Source organism: Arachis hypogaea, chromosome 13 (assembly GCF_003086295.3).
Source record: "Arachis hypogaea cultivar Tifrunner chromosome 13, arahy.Tifrunner.gnm2.J5K5, whole genome shotgun sequence".
Lineage (NCBI taxonomy): Eukaryota > Viridiplantae > Streptophyta > Magnoliopsida > Fabales > Fabaceae > Arachis > Arachis hypogaea.
In genome coordinates, this window is record NC_092048.1 from 4,981,784 (window position 1) to 5,001,271 (window position 19,488).

Here is a 19,488-nt window from a genome sequence, read left to right on the forward strand (position 1 = left end):
ATTTTAGTTGATTTATAGGCTCCTCTCTTTGAACTATTCATCAGTCTATTAGTCGTGAATAGCTAGAGTCGAGATTCTTGAGAAGAAGAGAGGTCTGTTGATCATAGAGGACTAGGACCGAGTGAGGATTTTGGAGGGAAATGGTTTAAGATGATAAGTTTAATTTAATTTGAATTTTGTCTTATCCAATCGAGATATAATTCGTTTTTCTAAGATATGAGGGATATGATACGGTATAAAATTACTTACTTTTTTTTGGCTAATTAAGTATTGGTCAAATTTTAATAAAACTATTAGTTCCATAGACTTTTTGGCCCATTTATTTCATTATGTTTGTTATAAATTTACATTATCATCAAATATATACTACTCTACAACATTATTATAGAACATACGAATATCAATTCCACTTATAGATATTGAAATGAGTTCAACAATCTTTCCTGTGTTGGCCTGGTCAAATTACTAATTCAGGGTGATTCTAATTTGTTTGGTTTAGTAGCAAGAAAAACTGTTAGTCTACACGTGTAGAGAAAAGAATCCACAAATGGGTCCTAATGGTGCATGCTGAGGTTCTTCTTGATCATCATTTCCCAGTGCAAGAACCCCGGAAGCCATTGCATGACCACGGTTCATTCTTTGTTAAAAAAGCAATTATGTCTATTATTATCATTATTATATATTTTCCAAAGAAAGAGCAAATATAAGAGCAGATTTATTAAAAGGCGGAAGCAAATTTGTTGATGTAAAAAATTTAGCTACAGAAAAAAATGGCTCAACTCGAACGCCCTCAGAGACCTGGTGTTGAAACTTCAAAAACTCCCACCATCCATACCATGGAACAACTCCTCCGAGGTAAAATCATCATCCTATAATGTCTTTTGGCAAAGATTTGATTATGGTATATGCTAGTATTTACCAACATACATTCTTAGATGCTGAAATTATCATTCTAAGTTATTGTTTTGATGCACAACAGGAGAAGGGTCTAAAGTGTCACCAAAAGGTTCTAAGCTATCGCCAACAGGTTCTAAGATGTCAACCAACACTGCCACCTTGTCCTCCTCCTCCACCTCCTCCACTTCTAATTCATCACCTTTTTTCAATAAGTTGAGGCACCATGACTCGGAAGAAGACCATAGCCCGAACCAGAAGAAATCAGTCCTTGCCAAAGTGAAGGAGAAGGCTAAGAAATTGCGTCACAGCCTCAGCAAGAAAAAGCACGACGATGGAAACCAAACTCCCTCACCCAGCTCTGGCTTGGAAGACGAAGGAACACACGACGAAGCTGAATACCATGGAGCTCCAAGTAATCAAGACCTTAACTTTCAATTTTCTGAAAAGGTTTCTCTTAACTTTGATCTTATGTTGCTGTGTAAAATTATTATTTCAGTGTACGAATCTGAGAAGGCACATCAACCAAAATCAGGTCTAGGAATGCAAGAAAAATGTTTAACTCGGTCCTTCTCCAAGAGAACAACTCATCCAGCAACTGTGGCTAATGCTGCAGCTGGAGCTGCTACTAGCACCAATACTATTGATGCTGGTTCGAACAGGGTAGCGACGACTAGAACCTTAGCTCATGAACTGAACAAAGGATCACATTCTATGACTTCCAAGTTTCAAGGCCTCACTATTTACAAACCTGATGAGCTTCACACTTCAACATCACCAAAGGATGGAACTCAAAGTAGTTTTTTTGTTTCTGCTCCAAGTACACCTCCAAAGACATCTTCCCAAACTTCTCCAAGCGCAGCACGAATTTGGTCAGCTCCAGTGACCCCAAAAACTTTGGCTCCAGTGTCACCACAGACTCCTTCATGTTCATCTGCTCCAACTACTGGCAGGTATGCCAGCCCTGGCTCGCAGATATGGGATAAGGGTGTTTCGGTGAAAGAGTACTTGATGAACAAGCTTGAGCCGGGAGAAGATGAAAAAGCTTTGTCTCAGGTGATATCTGAGGCCATGAGTCCAAAGAGAACTCCAGGTGATGCAGGTGTGATGGAGAAGGTGAGAGAAGCTGTAACTTCTTTGCTCCGAACCGAGGAACCAAAACAAGAAGACACAACAACCACTATCACGACCACTGACACCAACATTGCAAGCACATCCTATCAAAACCCAGTATCTATCAGTGCTGCTCGCAGTTCATCTCAAATTCCAGTATCTACCAATGCTCTAGAAGGTAAAGCAGCAGTTCATTCTGGTAGTATAATCTGTTTATTTTTCCTCATATAGTTCTTTTTTGTTCTAAACATAACCTATAGTTCTTTCTAAATATGCAGTGGTTCAGGAAGAAAACCATGAAAGAATTCTTCAGGCAAATTGAAAGTTCCCATGATGTTTATGGCTACCTTGTGCTATATGTATTCAATTTTTGTTCTATATTTTTGTATATGTATCCAATATTTAGACTGGAATGATCATTTCCATTTACATTTGTAAATTTTAATTTGTATGTATTAATATCTTTGTACTCCATGTGGACTTATTGTATATTTATATTACACTAAATATTCTTCAGTTTTTTCTTTTAATATTTTTGCCATGAAAGATCAAAGCTAAATTCTAAACTTTAGTTATGAGCAACAATAAGGAAACTACCATTTTTCTCACCATAAAACATATTTACATGGCCAACGAATTCCAAGTGGGAGATGTATACATTGTATTACATTACATGCGCTCCAAAATTATATTCCATTAGGATTACAAGATGCTAGTTTAAGCTGTCACTTACTCATTTCAAGATTTTGGACTCAATATCTTCTAGGCTCAAGCCTTTTGTTTCGGGAACTGAAGATATAACAAAGATAAGTGACAGTAAAGCAATAGCCCCAAAAAGGAGAAAAAGGTTTTCTGCTCCTAGAAACTCCTGCAGAAGAAGCCAATGCAGATTAGAAACTCAAAGAGTTGACAAAGAAAGGTAAAAATGGTGAAGTTTACACTTGAATGAAAAGTGAACATGAAAGGTAAAAGGATCTAAAACCTTTAAAGGAGAGAATGCAAAGGTCACAACTGCATTTGAAGCAAAGTTTGTTAGAACAGCCAGACTGATCCCCCGTCCTCTCGTGCGCAATGGGAAAATTTCTGATACCATTAGCCAACTTATTGGGCCAAATGATACCTGCAATGCAAATAGAATTTAACATTAGTCTACTAAACAGAGAGGAACTGCTGTGTCTGTTCTTCTCAAACAGGATTGGTTGGAATCCCCTTTAACTAGCAGTAGAGAGGTCCATGAATTACAATTGATGTCAACATATATTGTATAGTCCAATTTGCAAGCCTGGTATTTTCTTTTCCACAAAAAGCAGCAAGGCCAATGACCAGGGGGTATTTTACCTGATAGCTACCAACATAAAGAAGTAAAGCCGCGACAGCAATAAGTGGGAACCCTCCAAGAAATTTATAATAAGCAGAAAGAAGAGCTAAAGAAAGGGCCTGCAGAAATTTAAAATAAAATAAAAATCAACAATAATGTGCATTTGACAAGTTGCAGACAGAATACTCCAAGAATATGTTAGTTTAAAATGTTAACGAATCCGTACAATGCCAGTGACACCTCCAATCAGAAGAGGCCTTCTCCCCAAATCATCAACTTTTAAGACAGCAATCCATGTCATTAGCAACTGCAGATTCATCAATAAGAATAAATTGTTGTCAGGTTCACAAAGCAGACACTCTTCCTAGGAAGGGGAAAAAGAAAACTAAATAGTTATACCTTGAATAAGCCAATAACAACTGAAACTTTGGTAGCATCGGCTGCAGCAGAAAATCCGGCACTCTAGATAAAGCAAAAATAGAGAATAATCTAAAGTGAGAAAAATGAAAAAGAAAAAATTCTATTTCAGAAAAGAAAGAAAAACTGAAATTATTGATAACATACCTGAAGAATTGGACCTGCATAATACAGAACACTTGGTTGGCCAGTTATCTAGAGCAAGAAGGTGTCTAATCAGAAAAATAGTAGATGGAATATTCGATATTTCCGTCAATAACACGATAAAAGCGGAAGGGGAAACTACAATCGTGATAACTATGAACTGACTCATTGCATAGAAGAGGCACTACCTGTTGAAATAAGACAAGCCCCCCACCAATTATGAAAGCTTTCAGATTGGCACCCTGAAACACCTCCAAGAAACTCCCTTCTGATTCCTGATCTGCATATGCAGACTTCAATGAAACAAGGCTCTCTTCTATTTGCTTCTCAGATTCTTTGTCGCCGGGTGGTCGGCCCCTTAATTTACTCAGGGAGAGAATTGCCTTTTCCTTCAAATCTTGAAATGAACCCTTCCCTTGAACTGCCCTGAGAAGCAACCACCTCGGAGAGGGAGGGAGACTCAACATTCCTAGCCCCATTAGTACAGCAATCGGAGCACTAAAGCCATACATAAACCGCCATCCCCCAACGGCATTAATCTCAAAGCTTCCCACAAAATAACCAAGCTGCACAATAGTTCATTCCCAACTCAGCAAGCTCTTTAGTTAATAAAAGAGACATAAAAGTCACAAGTGCAATACCAGAATCCCCAAGACAATGAAGAGTTCTTTTAATGATACTAGAGTCCCACGGATTTGTGATGGACATGTTTCCGCAATATACAAAGGAGCACCGTGCATGGCCTGCAAATCAATTCGTTCGAAGATGATGCAGTTATAATTAACATTACAAAATACATTACAGGTCATAGTATCCTACCAAACCTATACCAAGTCCATAAAGCAGCCTTCCTGCTAAGAGGACATTGAGCTCTGGTGCATACGCAGTGATCGAACCGCCAAGCACATATAACAGTGCTGCAACAATGAGTTGTCTCTTCCTCCCTAATGTTTAAGCCATTTTACTTGATTAATAAGAAGCCTTTTTTCCTGGATAACAACAAACTAAAGCTCTTACCAAGGAAATCAGCAACGGCATATGCAATAAGTGAGCCAAGAAGAGCCCCATAGAGGGAACCACTGACCTATGTATGACATTGGAAGTGAGATTCTAATTAGTATAGAAAGCAATAACTTCTCTGTAAATTTATAATAAATTTTTCAACTATGATGCTGAAATCATACCACAAGTCCAAGCTGAATAGCCGAAAGATTGAACCAAGTTATGCCACTAAGCTCAGGTGACTGTGAATTCAAATCAACAACTTGAAGCTCAATTATATAAATTATTGCACTAGTAATACAACAAAGTGTAATTGAAATACATTGAGTAACAAGTTTACCTGCAGTGAGATTGTGGCCCCTGAGGTGGCACCAATATCATAACCGAATAACAAGCCACCCAATGCTGGGAATAGAAACCTATATTTGAAAGGAACTGTATTAATCAATCGAAAGTGAAACAAGTAGATCAGGAGTTCATACATTTCAAAATCCACAGTGTTTGACCAATCCATGCACGTGCAAGTTTTACAAGTTAGCATCGTCCTAGTTCCAAGCTTTAGCCTTGAATTCCTCACAGGGATATCAACGGCAGAAGATTGAAATTTGGAAACAAAAAGGAACAAAATTCCACCCCAAAATCTATCAAACAAACCGTATAAACTTGTCACATTTTACGATTCAATCTAAACAACTTAATTTTGACTTTACTTGTTTCAAATGCTGTCAAACATGTAATTTAATCTGGCTTGAACCCAAAACAATGCAACTCCAAACTTAGATACATTGACCAATTTTGATCAAAATGTAAAGCAAGGCCATAGAATAATGAATATAAACAGTGTTACAGTGATAGAAACGTACGGAAAAACCACAGAAGACCAAGAGAATTCCTCTTGGTATGTACTTGTGTCAGAAACACGCGACTGAGGTTCCTCCCCAGAAGAAGCATACCCCTTCTGTGCTCCAACCTGCCCACAAGACTGAGATGCCAAATTAGATGAAAAAGCATGAAACTTTGAAGAGTTTTTCAGCTTTTCTTTTTGATGGGGTCCTCACGTGGAATCTGAGCTTAGGATTATGACCATTGCAAGAGAGAAGAAGAAACGGGTACTTGGGGACCAAATGATGGTTCATGGAAGTAACCATGCGGTGCTGATGACTGATGCCAACATTGGAGAGTTGAAGTTTTGAGCTCTTTATCCGTTGATGATGATGGTGAAGTGGGTTCAGCAGGGAAAGCTTGAAGCTGATGAGAGTTGTTAGTGCCATGTGAGGTCAACAAGAACACTAGACAGAGCATATGTTTTTGGTTCTTTCTTTGTGAATCTTAAATAGTAAAAATGCACGTGTGTGATTCTCGGAGCACACTCAGTTTCACACAAGATATTTAGCAATGGTTAAAAATGTAAAAAGCAACTATATGCTGTTACCGAAATCTTTGGTAACTAAATAAAATCAATCAAAAACAGTCATAATTTGCTTTATTTAGTATCTATTAATTATTATGATAATTAATTAATGTTAAATAAGACAAATTCTGTTTGTTTTTTTTTTTTCTATCTAGCATTACCCTTTATTCTTTAATTTTCAGAAAATACCAAAACAATTGTAAATAAATTGTCACCAAGAAAATGATCATTTTCAAAACTTTTAACACATTATAAGTGTAGATGAAACTTTTCGTTATAAGCAATTTTGCATAAAGTGCAATAGAAAATATATAATACGTTAGATCAAAATAATTAAAAGTAATAGATAGAAAGGTGAAAAAATATATTCTAAATATATATATTTCGTTACATTTAGAAGATAGAGGATGATGATGCCAAGAAATATTAGGATAGATGATAAATATTTTAAATGTATTCTACAAATATGTTGCTAAAAAGAAATGTGTCCGACAAATATTTGAATTTAAGCATTTTCTATTATTGTGAGGTTAATGGATAATCTATAAAGGTAGCGTTTGGTGGAGAGATACAGATAGAAAGACTGAGATTGAGAGACAGAGATTAAGAGACAGCGATTGAAATAAATTTTAGTATTCTGTTTGGTACAAAATAGGATATAAGAATTAAAACAATAATGAAATTCTAATTTAATTTGTACAAAGGGTAAAATTGAAATTAATTAATTGAAATAAAAGTATTTTAGGTATAAAATGTTATTAAAGTTTTAGTCTCCATCTCTAAAAATGTAAGTCCCCTATGTCTCTATTTTTTGGAGGTACTGAAATACTGAAATTTTGGAGACAGAGATAAAAATTTTAGTACCAGTCTCTGAACCAACAAACACAATACTGAGTCTCATTCTCTCAATCTCTGTCTCAGTATTCTAATAAATTTTTATTGAGCTAATTATGGGTAAATAAATAAATTTGAGAAAAATAATTTAAGTTATCCTATCTGAAAATTAACTTATAATTAAAGATAAAAAATAAAATAAAAATAGTTAAATGTTAAATTTTAAATTTAAATTATTAATATAAAAGATAATAAATAAAGAGTTAAAATATATTTAATTAATAAAGAGTATAATATTTTTTATTTAATAAAAAACCTTTAATGATGATAGTTTAAGTTTTTATCTAAGTATTTATTATTTAACTTTTTTTTATTTATCTATAAATGTTTATAATGATAATAAATCTACATAAAAAAATAAAGCTAATGTTATATTAATGAAAGATAGATTTCAGCTGATAAAATCTTTCAAACCAACAAAAATTACTTAAAATTTTTAAATTATTCTTTATAACCCAACCTAATCTCAAACTTTAATTCTATCTTATCTCTTAGTCCCTATTCCTTCACCACCACCACCTTATTTGAGAATTAGTTAAAGTTTGAGTTCGGTAAGTTACTTTGGTTTAGGTTAAAAAGGATAATTTAAAAATTTTAAATATATTTTAAAATTTAGATAATTTTATTATTTAAAATTTATCTTGCATAATTAGAACGTTAATTTTATTTTGTAAAGAGACATTTGTGTACAAATTATAGTTTATTTTTGTTTTAAAAAAAAAAATAAATTTTATTATCATAAATTGTATTATATTTGTATTTATTAAAAAATTGAGATAATATTCAATTTAGTCTCTAAATTTATATGTGAACTTTAATTTAATTTTTAAAATTTTAATTGTTTCTATTTAGTTCTTAAACTTTGTCATCTGACTCACATTAGTCATTAGTGCAATTTTTGGTATATAGACATTGATGGAGGACAGATATAAACAGCTAAATATTAAATTAGAATCTGTAAAACAACATCATTTTAATTTTAGTGATCAAATAACTTTAAAATGATGACGTATTAAAATTAAAATAAGTTATTTTACAGAATTTAACATGATATTTAACTATCCACATTAATATTTATACATAAAAAATTATTTTATAAACTAACATGAATTATGTTCACAAAATTTAAAAATTAAATAGAAACAATTAAAATTTTAAAAACTAAAATTATCAAATGCAAGTTCACACTAGATCGAATATTATCTCCAAATAAGTTCAAGGGCAATTTACTTGAATAAAATAAAGGAGAGAAACGTTTACTGAAATGCAACAATTGCAATTTTTTTACCTGCGTGTCCTGATTCATTATTATGTAAACTATGGTAGGTAACCACGGTTTATAATTTATACATAAACCGTTGTAAGCTGGCACGGTTTCTGACTGAGTAATAATGACCATAAACCGCGGTAGGTAACAACTGTTTACGAAGGCATAAATTTGACCATAAAACCCTCTAACCTGCCACGGTTTATGAAGGGATATTTAAATGCAGAAACCCCTGTTAGCTACCACGGTTTATGAAGAGAAGAATTCTATATATATGAGTGAGATTCAAGTTGTTGAAGAGGAGCATTATCACAATGGCAAGTGAGGAAGGGAGTTTTCTTGTCTTAGTGTATTGTTATAGGAAAATTCAAAGAAGCAAAAAATATGGTGTGAAGTTTACTGATAGAGAACCGTTGAGTGTATTTATCAATTCATCAAGTACTTTGTCAGATGTAAAGAACAGCATCTTGCAAAAGCTTGAGGTATTTGGGAGCAAGTGGGTGAAGAAGCTATTCTACAAGATTTTCATCGCTGTGGTGTCGACCGGTGTTAAGTATGATACGTTTGTGATAGCGGCCGATGAAGATATTCGGGTTCTGTTTCATTGTGTTAGGAGTTTTCCAGAGGTTAGAATACACGAGTTGTATGCGAAGTTGGAGGTTAGTGTCGATAGTTCTGGGGCATCAGTTCCAGTTCATAGCTCGATTGCCGTGTGCGGTGTGTCTAGTTCGATGCCTGTGGCCGGACCAACTGTTCCTCAGGTCGCATCCCCTTCCTTTGCGGCTGATTTAGATCTAACGGAGGCAGTTGCTTCTGTACCGTTCGAGAATCCTGGGGGTCTGGCAGCAGGCATTTGAGGTGGATACCGATGGTGGCATGATTCATGATGTTTAAGGGTTCGGGGAACCTGATCGAGTAGAGAATGCAATGCGGGACGATGACTCTGACCAGGAGCCTGAAGATATCATTGGGATAGCGATGATGACACAGGCGCCAATCCACATTCACAGCATGGCCCTTCAAGTTCTGGCACACAGCAGTACCCTCCACACTTCTCCACTCTAAACTTGGAGGCTTTGGGTCAACAGGCAGACGGAGGTGCTACAATTGGGGGTTCTTCTATAGAATTTCAGATTGGGCAATCATTCCAGAATAAAGATGAAGCTGTTTTGAGTGTGAAGGACTATAGCATCCGCCGAGGTATTGAGTATAGAGTCTTAGAATTGGATCATCTGAAGTATCATGGAAAATGCAAGGAATTCGGCAAGGGTTGTAGTTGGTTGATTCGCATATCGCTTCGTGCACGAAAAGGCACTTGAGAGGTTAGGAGGTACAATGGTCCGCACACTTGCTTGGCCACCTCTATTTCCAGTGATCACCGGCAGCTTGATTACCACGTTATCTGTGCTAGGATTTATCTGTTTGTTAGGACGGATGCTGCAGTTACGGTAAAGGTCTTGCAATAAGCAACAGAAGCCGATTACGGGTTCAGGCCTAGTTACAAGAAGGTTTGGATGACAAAACAGAAGGCAGTAGCACAAATATACGGAGATTGGGAAGAGTTGTATGTCGAGTTGCCACGTTAGATGCTAGGGGTACAGTTGACCATAGTCGGGACAGTTACTGTGTTAAAGACCTCTCATGTTCGACTTGGGGATCAGGTCGATGAGTCTACGGTGTACTTTCATCGTCTTTTCTGGACATTTTCACCCTGCATCGAAGCCTTCCGGTATTGCAAGCCCCTAGTGAGTATTGACGGTACCCACTTGTATGGCAAGTATGGAGGCACGTTACTGTTGGCGATAGCGCAGGATGGGAACTCGAACATCCTCCCGATAGCCTTCGCCCTTGTGGAGGGAGAAAATGCGGAGTCATGGTCATTCTTCTTGTCCAACCTACGATCGCATGTGACGCTACAGGAGGGTATTCTTGTTATCTCTGACAAGCATAATGGCATCAAGGCTGCCCTTGAGGCCCCCGAGAATGGTTGGCTGCCTCCACGTGCTTTTCGAGCGTTTTGTATTCGTCATGTGGTAGCGAATTTTAGCCTAAGCTTCAAAGGTAAAGATGCAAGGAGGATGCTGGTGAATGTTGCCTATGCAAAAACTGAAGCAGAGTTTTATTACTGGTTTGACATCATGAGGATTGAGAATCCGGCCATGTGTGATTGGGCCAATCGGATGGAGTATGACAAGTGGACCCAGCATCAGGATAGCGGGAGACGATTTGGGCACATGACAAAGGCGTGAAGACACCACTCTTTGATCCCCTGCATCGTTTGTCGGCAGATATGTTGCCCACCTACAAGTTTCATTGTAAGCATTTCATTAGGAACGACAACACATGAAATTGAACAGGTAATCGACCGAAAACAATAAACCATACATGGATGCCAGCGGAAATCCGAACACATCAAAACCACTGGGTCTGAGACTGGAAAACCTCCAGAAAATTCAAAACTGTAGAAGCTGTAGTGGCCCGGCCAAGTTAACAACATTTCTGTTTGTGCCACGACAAAGACATCTATACAACCAGGCTAGTGCAGCCGAGCCACAACTATATCTCCCCAAGTTGTCCATCGATGCCAAATAAGGCAACCAGTGAAGGTGAACCCGGTTTGCGTTCTTGTTCGCAAACAGCTGAAAGGACAACAACATCAGAATATAAGCACGCGCGTATATAAGTCTCTTCACTCGCATCTATTGGGAGAACCCGAAACCTCTCATGGAACCATGTGTAGCATACCGTCATCTGCTTGACTTTATTCTGCGGCGGTAACTCGCCAAACAACTCCCGAAACCACGCCCATGCGAGTCTTCCGTTCTCCATCAGATTCTCAAAGTCAGTCAGGCACCCACTAACGGCCTCCCCATCGATGGGCAAACCCAGCTGATATGCCACATCTTGCAAAGTGATAGTGCACTCCCCAAACGGCATGTGAAAGGTGTGGGTCTCAGGACGTCACCTCTTAACGAATGCGCTAAGTAGAGACTCATCAACCTAGAACCATTGACTATTCAGCCTAGCCAAGTGATACAAGCCCGTGGTCTCCAGATACGGTATAATCTGGTCGTGTAAAGGCATATTTTGTTGTCTCATGACACCGCTAATAACCCTAGCAGGCTGCAACATGAGGATAAGGAAATCCTCAGCATACAAGCAATATTAATAACAGTAAATATAATTTAAAAACATTACTATACACTCACATTGGTTTTCTATTTTCTTTATAGTAATAAAAATAATGAAACAATAACAATAATAAGAACGACAATAACAATAGTAATAATAACAATAATAATAACATTAATATGAATAATAATAACAATAATACTAATAATAACAATACCAATAATAATAATAACACTAACACTAACAATAATAATAATACTAACAACTCCCAATAATAATAATAAGGTTTAATTACTCTGTTGGTCCCTATAGTTTCACAAAATTTTCAATTAGGTCCTATATTTTTTTTCTTTTTAATTGGGTCCCTGTATTAAATTTTTTTTTTCAATTAGGTCCCTTTTAGTAGTAATTGGCTTCATTATATAGGGACTCAACTAAAAAAAATTGGTGCAGAGACTCAAATAAAAGGAAAAAAAAGTGTAGGAACTTAATTGAAAAAAAATTTGGTGTAGGGACCTAATTAAAAGGAAAAAAAGTATAGGGACTTAATTGAAAATTTCACGAAACTATAGGGACAAACAGAGTAATTAAACCTAATAATAATAACATTAATAATAATAATAACAATAATCATAAGAGAAAGTCTAGGGGCAGTAACTTTTGTATTTTGTGGCCAGCACTTAACCATCAAAAGAAAAGTGAGTAATTTTCTATCATTGGATGTAATCTCACACCATTAAAAACACAATTGATAGCCAATTGATGGTTACAAAACACAAAAGTTGCTGACCCTTAACATTTCTCTAATAATAATAATAATAATAATAATAATAATAATAATAATAAGGTAGTATAACTAACCTCTTAGTCGATGTTTCAAGCCACGTGTGCAAAGCCATTTAATCGGTACATGCGAGCTTCGTCTTCTATGGCTCCACCACCCAAACGGTTCAAAACCTCACAGTCTTTCCCAGATTCTCTCTCAACCTCCCACATTCAAAAATTTTGGTTTACAACATATGACATTTGTGATGACTTACAGCGGATTATGTATTTATATTACTCTAAGCATAAACTGTGGTAGTCAGGATTTTATGGTCACAAAGTCTTTTCATAAACCGTGGTGACCAAGCACGGTTTCAACCCACCATTTTCATGTATAATTCATGGTAATTAACCGTGGTTTATACTCATTAATTTCTACTTGTAAACCGTGCCAACCTCCCACAATTTATGTATAAATTAAAAAACGTAATTACCTACCACGATTTACATAATAATAAATCAAACATTCATATAAACGAATGACAAATGTTACATTTGAATAAAAAATCCTTTCAATCATTTTAATCAAGTAAAATGGCCAAAGTTCAAACAAGGTAACAGCAAAAAAATATCGGTTGTCTGATTCACTCAAGGGTAAAATCGTAAAACTAATTACGCGAAGGGATAGTTTGTAAAAATCGCACATCGTGTTAAACTAAAATTAGGGCATTTTGCTTCTTCGAGTAGCTTCTGAACCCTCTAAGCTCAGCTTCGCACTCCGCAGAGGGGAACAAGGAGAAGAAGGAGCAGCTGCTTCGCCGCACGACCCCACTCTTCGATTAATCTCCGCCGTTAAACGCATATTCTCACGCTCAATCTCAACCCCACACACTCTGTCGCTGCGTTCAGAATCGAGGTCGATTTCACAAGATGTCGGGCGGTTTCTTTCGGGTAAATTTTGCTCATATCTCACCCTTGATTCGGGCTAAGTAATCCTAACAGTTCTCAGATCTCGTGTGCTTTGGATTTCAATAATAACCTCTGTAATATTAACTAATTACGGATTGATGCGTGTTACTTAGTTAACTGTAATTGTTGAAATTTTTGTGTATAGGGCACATCTGCGGATCAGGACACTCGGTTTTCGAATAAACAATTGAAGCTGCTGAAGTCGCAAAAGTTTGCCCCCGAATTGGAGCACCTGGTTCGTTTGATTTTTTTTTTTTTTTCAATTTTCTGTTTCTAGGGAAATGTTTGTGGGTTTGGGACGACAAGGATTAGTGTGTGTGTGTGTGTGAAATTGGTGAGATTAGTTGGTTTTAGTTTGTTTTGAATTCAGTTTTGGAAAAACAATGGTTTGTATAGGTGGACATGACAAAGGTGAACATGGAGGTGATGAAGCCTTGGATCACCAGAAGGGTGACTGAGCTTCTCGGGTTCGAAGATGAAGTGCTTATTAACTTTATACACAGTCTGCTTGATGCGAAGGTAACTGATCTATTAAGTTTTAGTTGTACTTTTTGTTCCGCTGAATCTTATTATTGTCATTGTTGTAGTGTTCCTCAGTTTTCCGCTTCACAAGTGTTATTGGCTATATGGTGTTCTTGGAGTCTAAAATTTTCTATTTGTCATTCGCTGAATCTTCACATCTTTGATAATTTTATTTTCATGTGCATTGGTTGAAATCGGGATTGCATTTCTGTATATAATGTCATTTTGCTTTTAGCATTTGATCGTGCAACCTTGTCCCCACTTAAGAATGAAATATCTTTAATGTGTACACACCAATGACACCACCTAGTACCCCCTCCCCTCCTCTCTTTTGGGTTGGTCACATTCTATTTCTTGTGACACAGGAAGTGAATGGGAAGGAAATCCAGATACAACTTACTGGGTTTATGGAAAAAAACACTGGAAAGTTCATGAAAGAGCTTTGGACGCTTCTTCTCAGTGCACAGAAAAATGCCAGTGGTGTTCCTCAGCAGTTCTTGGATGCCAAAGAAGAAGAACTCCGGAAGAAGAAGGTACTTTTGAGTCCTGATATACCATTACTGAACTTTCATGACAAATTCCTCTATCCCTTTTGTTGGGGTGTTTCTGATGTAAGTTGCTTCCTGTGGGTTGTTACTTTAGGTTGAAAATGATAAAATAACTAGTGAAATTCAGAGGAAAAGAGAGAAAGAAGATAGAGAGTTCATGGAAGTGAGGCTGAAAAAACTGGTAATACTACCTTTTCCGTGCTGGAGTTACGTTTTATAAAGTTGAGACTTTTGTTTTAACTTTATTCATGTTTTCATGGCGTTCAGCTAGCTTCTGCAATTATTTGGGTTCATGTCCTTTACCTCAAACTACTGTAGGACGGTGGATTTGATGCGAAGGATAATGATACTGCTTTGGACTCAACCACAGGGCACTATGTTCAGGATGGAAAAGAAAGTGACAAGAGGAATGGTGTTAGAGGAAGGAGCAGGTTAAATGGGACAAGTCCTTGCTTATTTTTCTTTTAAATATATTGCATCAAATTTCACAGTATAAACTAGGATTTTCAATTTTATAGAGGCCGTATTTGTGCATTCCTGAAGTTGCAAAGTGACACATTGTGAAAGTGGCTTGGCATTGTTCTAGTTGACAACCTAGAATTCTATCCCTAGTATGCACCACAGTAAAATGGGCATAATTCAAGCCTGACTTACAGAACTTCCCTAATCTATATACTATTGTACCAAAGCTTTGAATTTACCATGAAAACCTTCAATCTCCTGTAAATTAAAATCAATTATAAGACTGGAAGAAAAGTTTAAACAATTTCTATTTATGAATTATTCAAAATACATTATTATTTCTTGGTATTTGGTGTGCTATGTGTGGTAGGAGTGTATTTTTTATCCGGTGAGACCATAAGCATTTATTTTGAACTTCCCTTTGGGTTTAAGCTTCATTATTTGAATATTACATTGATCTTTGGATGGAAAGATTAAATTATTTGCCTGCTTTGTTGCAGGGTTTCTAGGTCCCCGCGCTCACCTGCTGTTTCTGTTTCGCCTAATCGGTAACACATTTAGAATTAAACACTGTTTTAATAGACTTCCCATGTTTATTTTGATGGTTGAAATATTTGCTGTTTGCTATCTTCAGCAGAGGCTCGCCTTCAAGGTCAATGAGTAAATCATTTTCAAATTCACGAAGCTATTCGGGGTATGCTTTTTGTATTGATAGCTTATTTTGCCTTTTACTTTATTTATTATATATAGGTTATATGCTTGTACACTATATATTGGTTTATTGCCATATATTAGTATAATTTGATGTGGTGTAATTATTTGTTTCATTTCTTATCCCTTATATGCTCTTCCCTTATTCAGTGTTATCATGCACATTTAACTTTCCTTTATTTTTGTTGTTTTGGGGTTAATGAGTTTGTGTTATTTAGTGGTAGACATAGATCGAGGAGTATATCTAGGTCTCCAGAAGCTAGAAGACGCTCCCCATCTTCTGATAGGATTCGCCGTTCTCCACGACGACGATCCATTTCTCCTCGGAGGTATTCACCTAGGCGATCCCCTTACCGGAGGCCTCCATATTCAAGGAGAAGATCTAGATCCCGCTCAACTTATAGATCTCCTTCTCCTCTACGACGTAGAATGCATTCCCCCTACCGTCGTAGTTCACCCTCTTACCGTCGACGCAGATCACCTTCTCCTGTGAAAAGACGCAGATCGCCTTCTCCAATGCGTCGACGTAGATCTCCTTCACCAATCCGTCGACGTAGATCACCTTCTCCAGTGCGTCGACGCAGATCACCCTCTCCTGTAAGGCGACAAAGGTCACCCTCTCCACTGCGACGTCGATCTCCCATCATGCGGTATAGATCTCCACCTGTGCGCCGAATGCCTCCAACCCATCTACGGTCTAGATCAGGATCTCCCATGCAATCCACTTCTCCCATACGTCGAAGGGACGGGAGTCAAAGTCCACAACGCAGATCTCCATCTCCTCTGCGGCGTAGATCACCTGGTTTTGTTAAGAGAAGATCACCAAGTCCTTCTCCGAGGAGGTCTCCTCCAAATGAATGGAGCTCTCAGTCCCCAGCACGGCATGTATCTACATCTCCAGTAAAGAGAACTTCGTCAAGACGTCAAAGGAGTCCTGTGCAGCCTTCTAGGGGGAGAGTCAGGTATTTAATGATTGTTACTCAGCAGATTGCTTTAATAATGTTGTATAACTTTTAAAATGAAACATTTCCAATAGTCATTTGCACAATTTTGAAGTAGGTCTAGAGTTAACTGCCAGAAATGTTATAGTGGCACTACGCCAACCCCAGCTTTGATCTGCAAAAATTGTGCAGAATGTTATTCTTTTAATAGGTTTGTTCTTCCAAGGAAATTTATAAATTTGTGGGGATACCTGTTGCAGAACACCGGAAGAATTGTCACCTGTGGCGCATCAACACCCAAAAGATAAGGATCATAAAGCTTCACGCACTAAATCGCCAGACTCAGTTTCGTCAGGTGAGAAGTCTCCACCACGATCAGTGTCTCCACAACCAAGGAGGAGGAATAGCAGTGAAGACAGGAGGTAGTATTTTTTGAATTCTTATTTATTGCTCTTACTTACAGATCATTTTCTCTAACTTGGTTTGTTTGCACATTTATTTGGTTATTGAAAATGTTTAGTCCACCGAAGAGCCCGGTGAGGCAAAGAAGAGACAAGTTGACCCATGAAAGAAGCTTGAGTCCTCCAAAGAGACCAAGAACCCAGAAACCTCGCCATGATAGCCCAGAGACAAGTGAAGATGCAGAAGGAACATACCATTCTAGGTTTGAATATTAATTGCATAACTTTATACTTGATTGTGCTTCATTTTGGAGTATGTTACTCTGATAAATTTGTTGAATTGTCTGATTTCTTTTCTCTCTGGTAGAGACAACAGAGATCCTAATTCAAAGTCATCCGGAAAGAGAACAAAATATTTATCCCCAGTTAGTAAGCGGAAAAACTCGCCTGCAAAGTTTCATGATGAGGCAGATTTCTCTCCCGAAATGGCAGCTGGTCGCGTTTCTTCTGGGTCTCGTCACTATGATAACACTGACGGGAGTAGGAAAGGGCGAGAGATTAAAGGGTAATAGTTTGGTATACTGCAGTTATTCTAAATTTCTGTGCATGGCATACATTTTTGATAATGCAACTTCTTTTGCAGTGATATTTCTTCTGGAAAAGGTGATGAATCTTATGTGCGACCTAAATCGCCAAGGAATAAAGAAAGTTATTCCAGTGAGAAGCCTCATGAATCTTATGCTGTAGATACTAAGAAGTCTGATGACAAGGATCATTCTCTTTCAAACTATGCAAAAAATAGTGATAGGCGCAACAAATCAGAAGCAACTCGAGATTTAGTTGGAAAAGTTGATCGTGTCAATCATAGTGCTTCCTATGATTCTGTTTCTGAGGAAAGTGACAAACATAGGAGGGAAGGGAAGGAAAAGAGAAAACATAGAAAGTCAGAGAAAAAAGTTGTGTCATCAGATGAAGATTATAGTTCTGATTCTGAAATGGAGGACAGGAAAGATGCTAAGAGGAGGAAAAAGGAGGAGAAGAAGCTGCGGAAGGAGGAGAAACGTCGAAGACGGGAAGAGAAAAGACGCCGAAGGGAAGAACGGCGAGCAGAGAAGCTGAAAATGAAGGGTAAAACTGACTATAGTTCAGACGATGAGGAAGCTGAACGAATGGATCATCGTCGTAGTGATAATGACGAGATGTTGTCTGAACAAAAGAAGCTTGAGATTGAGTTGCGGAATAAGGCTCTTGAATCTCTCAAAGCAAAGAAGGGCATGAATAACTGAATACATCACTTGAGTTTTGATTTTATTCCTTCAAAAAACTTCTTGAGAAATATCTTGTTATTTTTTAGCAGCTTAAAGATTAAGGAACTTGGATTTAGAAATGCGTATGCTTTTTTTTCCTCTCTTTTTTTGTTGGTAAATGTTTGATGTAGTCTATCTTTAATGCTGGCAGCTGAAATGGATAAATGACGATTTCTGAGCAAATCTGTTGAGTGCAACTCTGTGCAGACATTGCCCTGTATTTACTGGTAATGTTTGTCTCCCCTTAGTTGGGAATCTCACGTTTTTTGGGTGGTGTGCATTTGGGTGCCTTGTCTCCTATTTTTTTAAGATGCTGTTTTGTTCTGTAGTAGTTCCTCATTTATTTTCTTCACAACAGTTCCCTAGGGATCTGATGTGGTTCTTTTTCTTGACTATTTCATATTTAGACTAGATTAATCCTGAAGGTCTTATATGAATGTTATTGATGAGGTCGATACTAAATTAGCTTTCTGGTCAATTGGTAGATGAAATTTATGTCAGCTCTAGATGACCTGGTGACCAGACAATATGCAGACCTATATTTTGAACTTAAATACAGGTGAAGTTCTCATTCTTTTGCAGACTTTACAGGTTCTAGATGATATTAACAAGTAATCCGTTGTATCTAACATAGCCCAGGCTGTAGTAAATATTATTTTTCAAAGCCCTGTATCTATTGTTGGGAGCTATTCTAGACTCTTCTGGAATTCTCCATGATGTCATTCAACGGATCCATCTGATGATTGAGATTGATAAAGCTCCATGACTTTATATGTATACTGTAATACATGTACTTAATTTTATATATATGTGTGTGTGTGTGCTGATTCTTGCCAACTTACATTAATATCGATAGGTGTTTGTGTTAAGGCTGTGTCCAAGTGAAGGTTTCTTCATTTCTTTCTTTTTTTTTTTTTTTTTTGCCATGCCAATGCGGCCAGTGTTTGTTTGAAATTGTGCTGTTGGTTAAGTTGGTCTCGGGACGACTTGTTGCATTCCTAGTGCTTTGAATAACTTGGATGTTATTTGGTGGCTGCATTTGGATTCCCTACGAGTGTTAAGGCTTTTAGTAGAATTATGCCTTTTTCCTTATTTGTATGTGTTCATGATCTGTGATAAAGAGTTAGAAGGAGGGTAAGAGGGACCAAGGGTGTGACGCGATATGATTTTTGCTTGCACACTTTCAGTTGTGCTAACATTTAGCATGGCGTATTTGGACCGCACATTTTAATCCGGAACAAGGGATGACGGAATTCCTTCTCCCCGTTTG

The 19,488-nt window shown here is 37.2% G+C and overlaps 3 protein-coding genes across 7 annotated transcripts; 2 read left to right on the forward strand and 1 right to left on the reverse strand.

Annotated features, from left to right (window-relative positions):
• Positions 1-730: 730 nt before the first annotated feature.
• Positions 731-2,537, forward strand: LOC112736668 (uncharacterized). Its single transcript, XM_025786221.3, has 4 exons — positions 731-855; positions 980-1,309; positions 1,394-2,185; positions 2,286-2,537. Exons 1-4 carry the CDS (start codon positions 771-773, stop codon positions 2,327-2,329), a joined length of 1,251 nt encoding a protein of 416 aa, XP_025642006.1. The 5' UTR covers positions 731-770; the 3' UTR covers positions 2,330-2,537.
• A 45-nt stretch (positions 2,538-2,582) lies between these two features.
• LOC112736666 (D-xylose-proton symporter-like 3, chloroplastic) lies at positions 2,583-6,249 on the reverse strand. 2 transcript variants are annotated; one of them, XM_025786219.3, is made up of 14 exons: positions 5,947-6,249; positions 5,752-5,858; positions 5,229-5,307; positions 5,071-5,130; positions 4,904-4,970; positions 4,706-4,830; positions 4,528-4,629; positions 4,075-4,452; positions 3,890-3,937; positions 3,725-3,787; positions 3,552-3,632; positions 3,346-3,444; positions 2,990-3,127; positions 2,583-2,875 (listed from the first exon to the last, which is right to left on the reverse strand). In XM_025786219.3, exons 1-14 carry the CDS (start codon positions 6,157-6,159, stop codon positions 2,741-2,743), a joined length of 1,695 nt encoding a protein of 564 aa, XP_025642004.1. In that variant the 5' UTR covers positions 6,160-6,249; the 3' UTR covers positions 2,583-2,740. The 2 variants fall into 2 exon arrangements, with proteins under 2 accessions (XP_025642004.1, XP_025642001.1); XM_025786216.3 differs by having other exon boundaries at positions 5,752-5,870.
• A 6,699-nt stretch (positions 6,250-12,948) lies between these two features.
• Positions 12,949-19,087, forward strand: LOC112736669 (uncharacterized). Of its 4 annotated transcripts, none has more exons than XM_072213044.1 (14): positions 12,949-13,308; positions 13,472-13,561; positions 13,723-13,845; positions 14,214-14,381; positions 14,491-14,577; positions 14,715-14,827; positions 15,359-15,406; positions 15,493-15,552; positions 15,788-16,531; positions 16,771-16,932; positions 17,031-17,174; positions 17,279-17,476; positions 17,555-18,445; positions 18,704-19,087. In XM_072213044.1, the coding sequence occupies exons 1-13, from the start codon at positions 13,288-13,290 to the stop codon at positions 18,195-18,197; spliced, it is 2,601 nt and encodes an 866-aa protein (XP_072069145.1). In that variant the 5' UTR covers positions 12,949-13,287; the 3' UTR covers positions 18,198-18,445; positions 18,704-19,087. The 4 variants fall into 4 exon arrangements, with proteins under 4 accessions (XP_072069145.1, XP_072069147.1, XP_072069146.1 ...); XM_072213046.1 differs by having other exon boundaries at positions 12,969-13,308; positions 17,288-17,476; XM_072213045.1 differs by having other exon boundaries at positions 12,969-13,308; positions 15,496-15,552.
• Positions 19,088-19,488: the final 401 nt, after the last annotated feature.

Excerpts from the sequence above, each read along its gene's own strand:
- LOC112736669 (XM_072213044.1), top strand. The coding sequence starts at position 13,288 with ATGTCGGGCGGTTTCTTTCGG. Across the intron at positions 13,846-14,213 it reads ACAGTCTGCTTGATGCGAAG|GAAGTGAATGGGAAGGAAAT; the intron begins GTAACTGATCTA and ends CTTGTGACACAG. Across the intron at positions 14,578-14,714 it reads AAGTGAGGCTGAAAAAACTG|GACGGTGGATTTGATGCGAA; the intron begins GTAATACTACCT and ends AAACTACTGTAG.
- LOC112736668 (XM_025786221.3), top strand. The coding sequence starts at position 771 with ATGGCTCAACTCGAACGCCCTCAGAGACCTGGTGTTGAAACTTCAAAA. Across the intron at positions 856-979 it reads CATGGAACAACTCCTCCGAG|GAGAAGGGTCTAAAGTGTCA; the intron begins GTAAAATCATCA and ends GATGCACAACAG. Across the intron at positions 1,310-1,393 it reads TGAATACCATGGAGCTCCAA|TGTACGAATCTGAGAAGGCA; the intron begins GTAATCAAGACC and ends TTATTATTTCAG.
- LOC112736666 (XM_025786216.3), bottom strand. The coding sequence starts at position 6,159 with ATGGCACTAACAACTCTCATCAGCTTCAAGCTTTCCCTGCTGAACCCA. Across the intron at positions 3,938-4,074 it reads GGCTTGTCTTATTTCAACAG|ATAACTGGCCAACCAAGTGT; the intron begins GTAGTGCCTCTT and ends TTCTTGCTCTAG. Across the intron at positions 3,445-3,551 it reads TTGGAGGTGTCACTGGCATT|GCCCTTTCTTTAGCTCTTCT; the intron begins GTACGGATTCGT and ends AAATTTCTGCAG.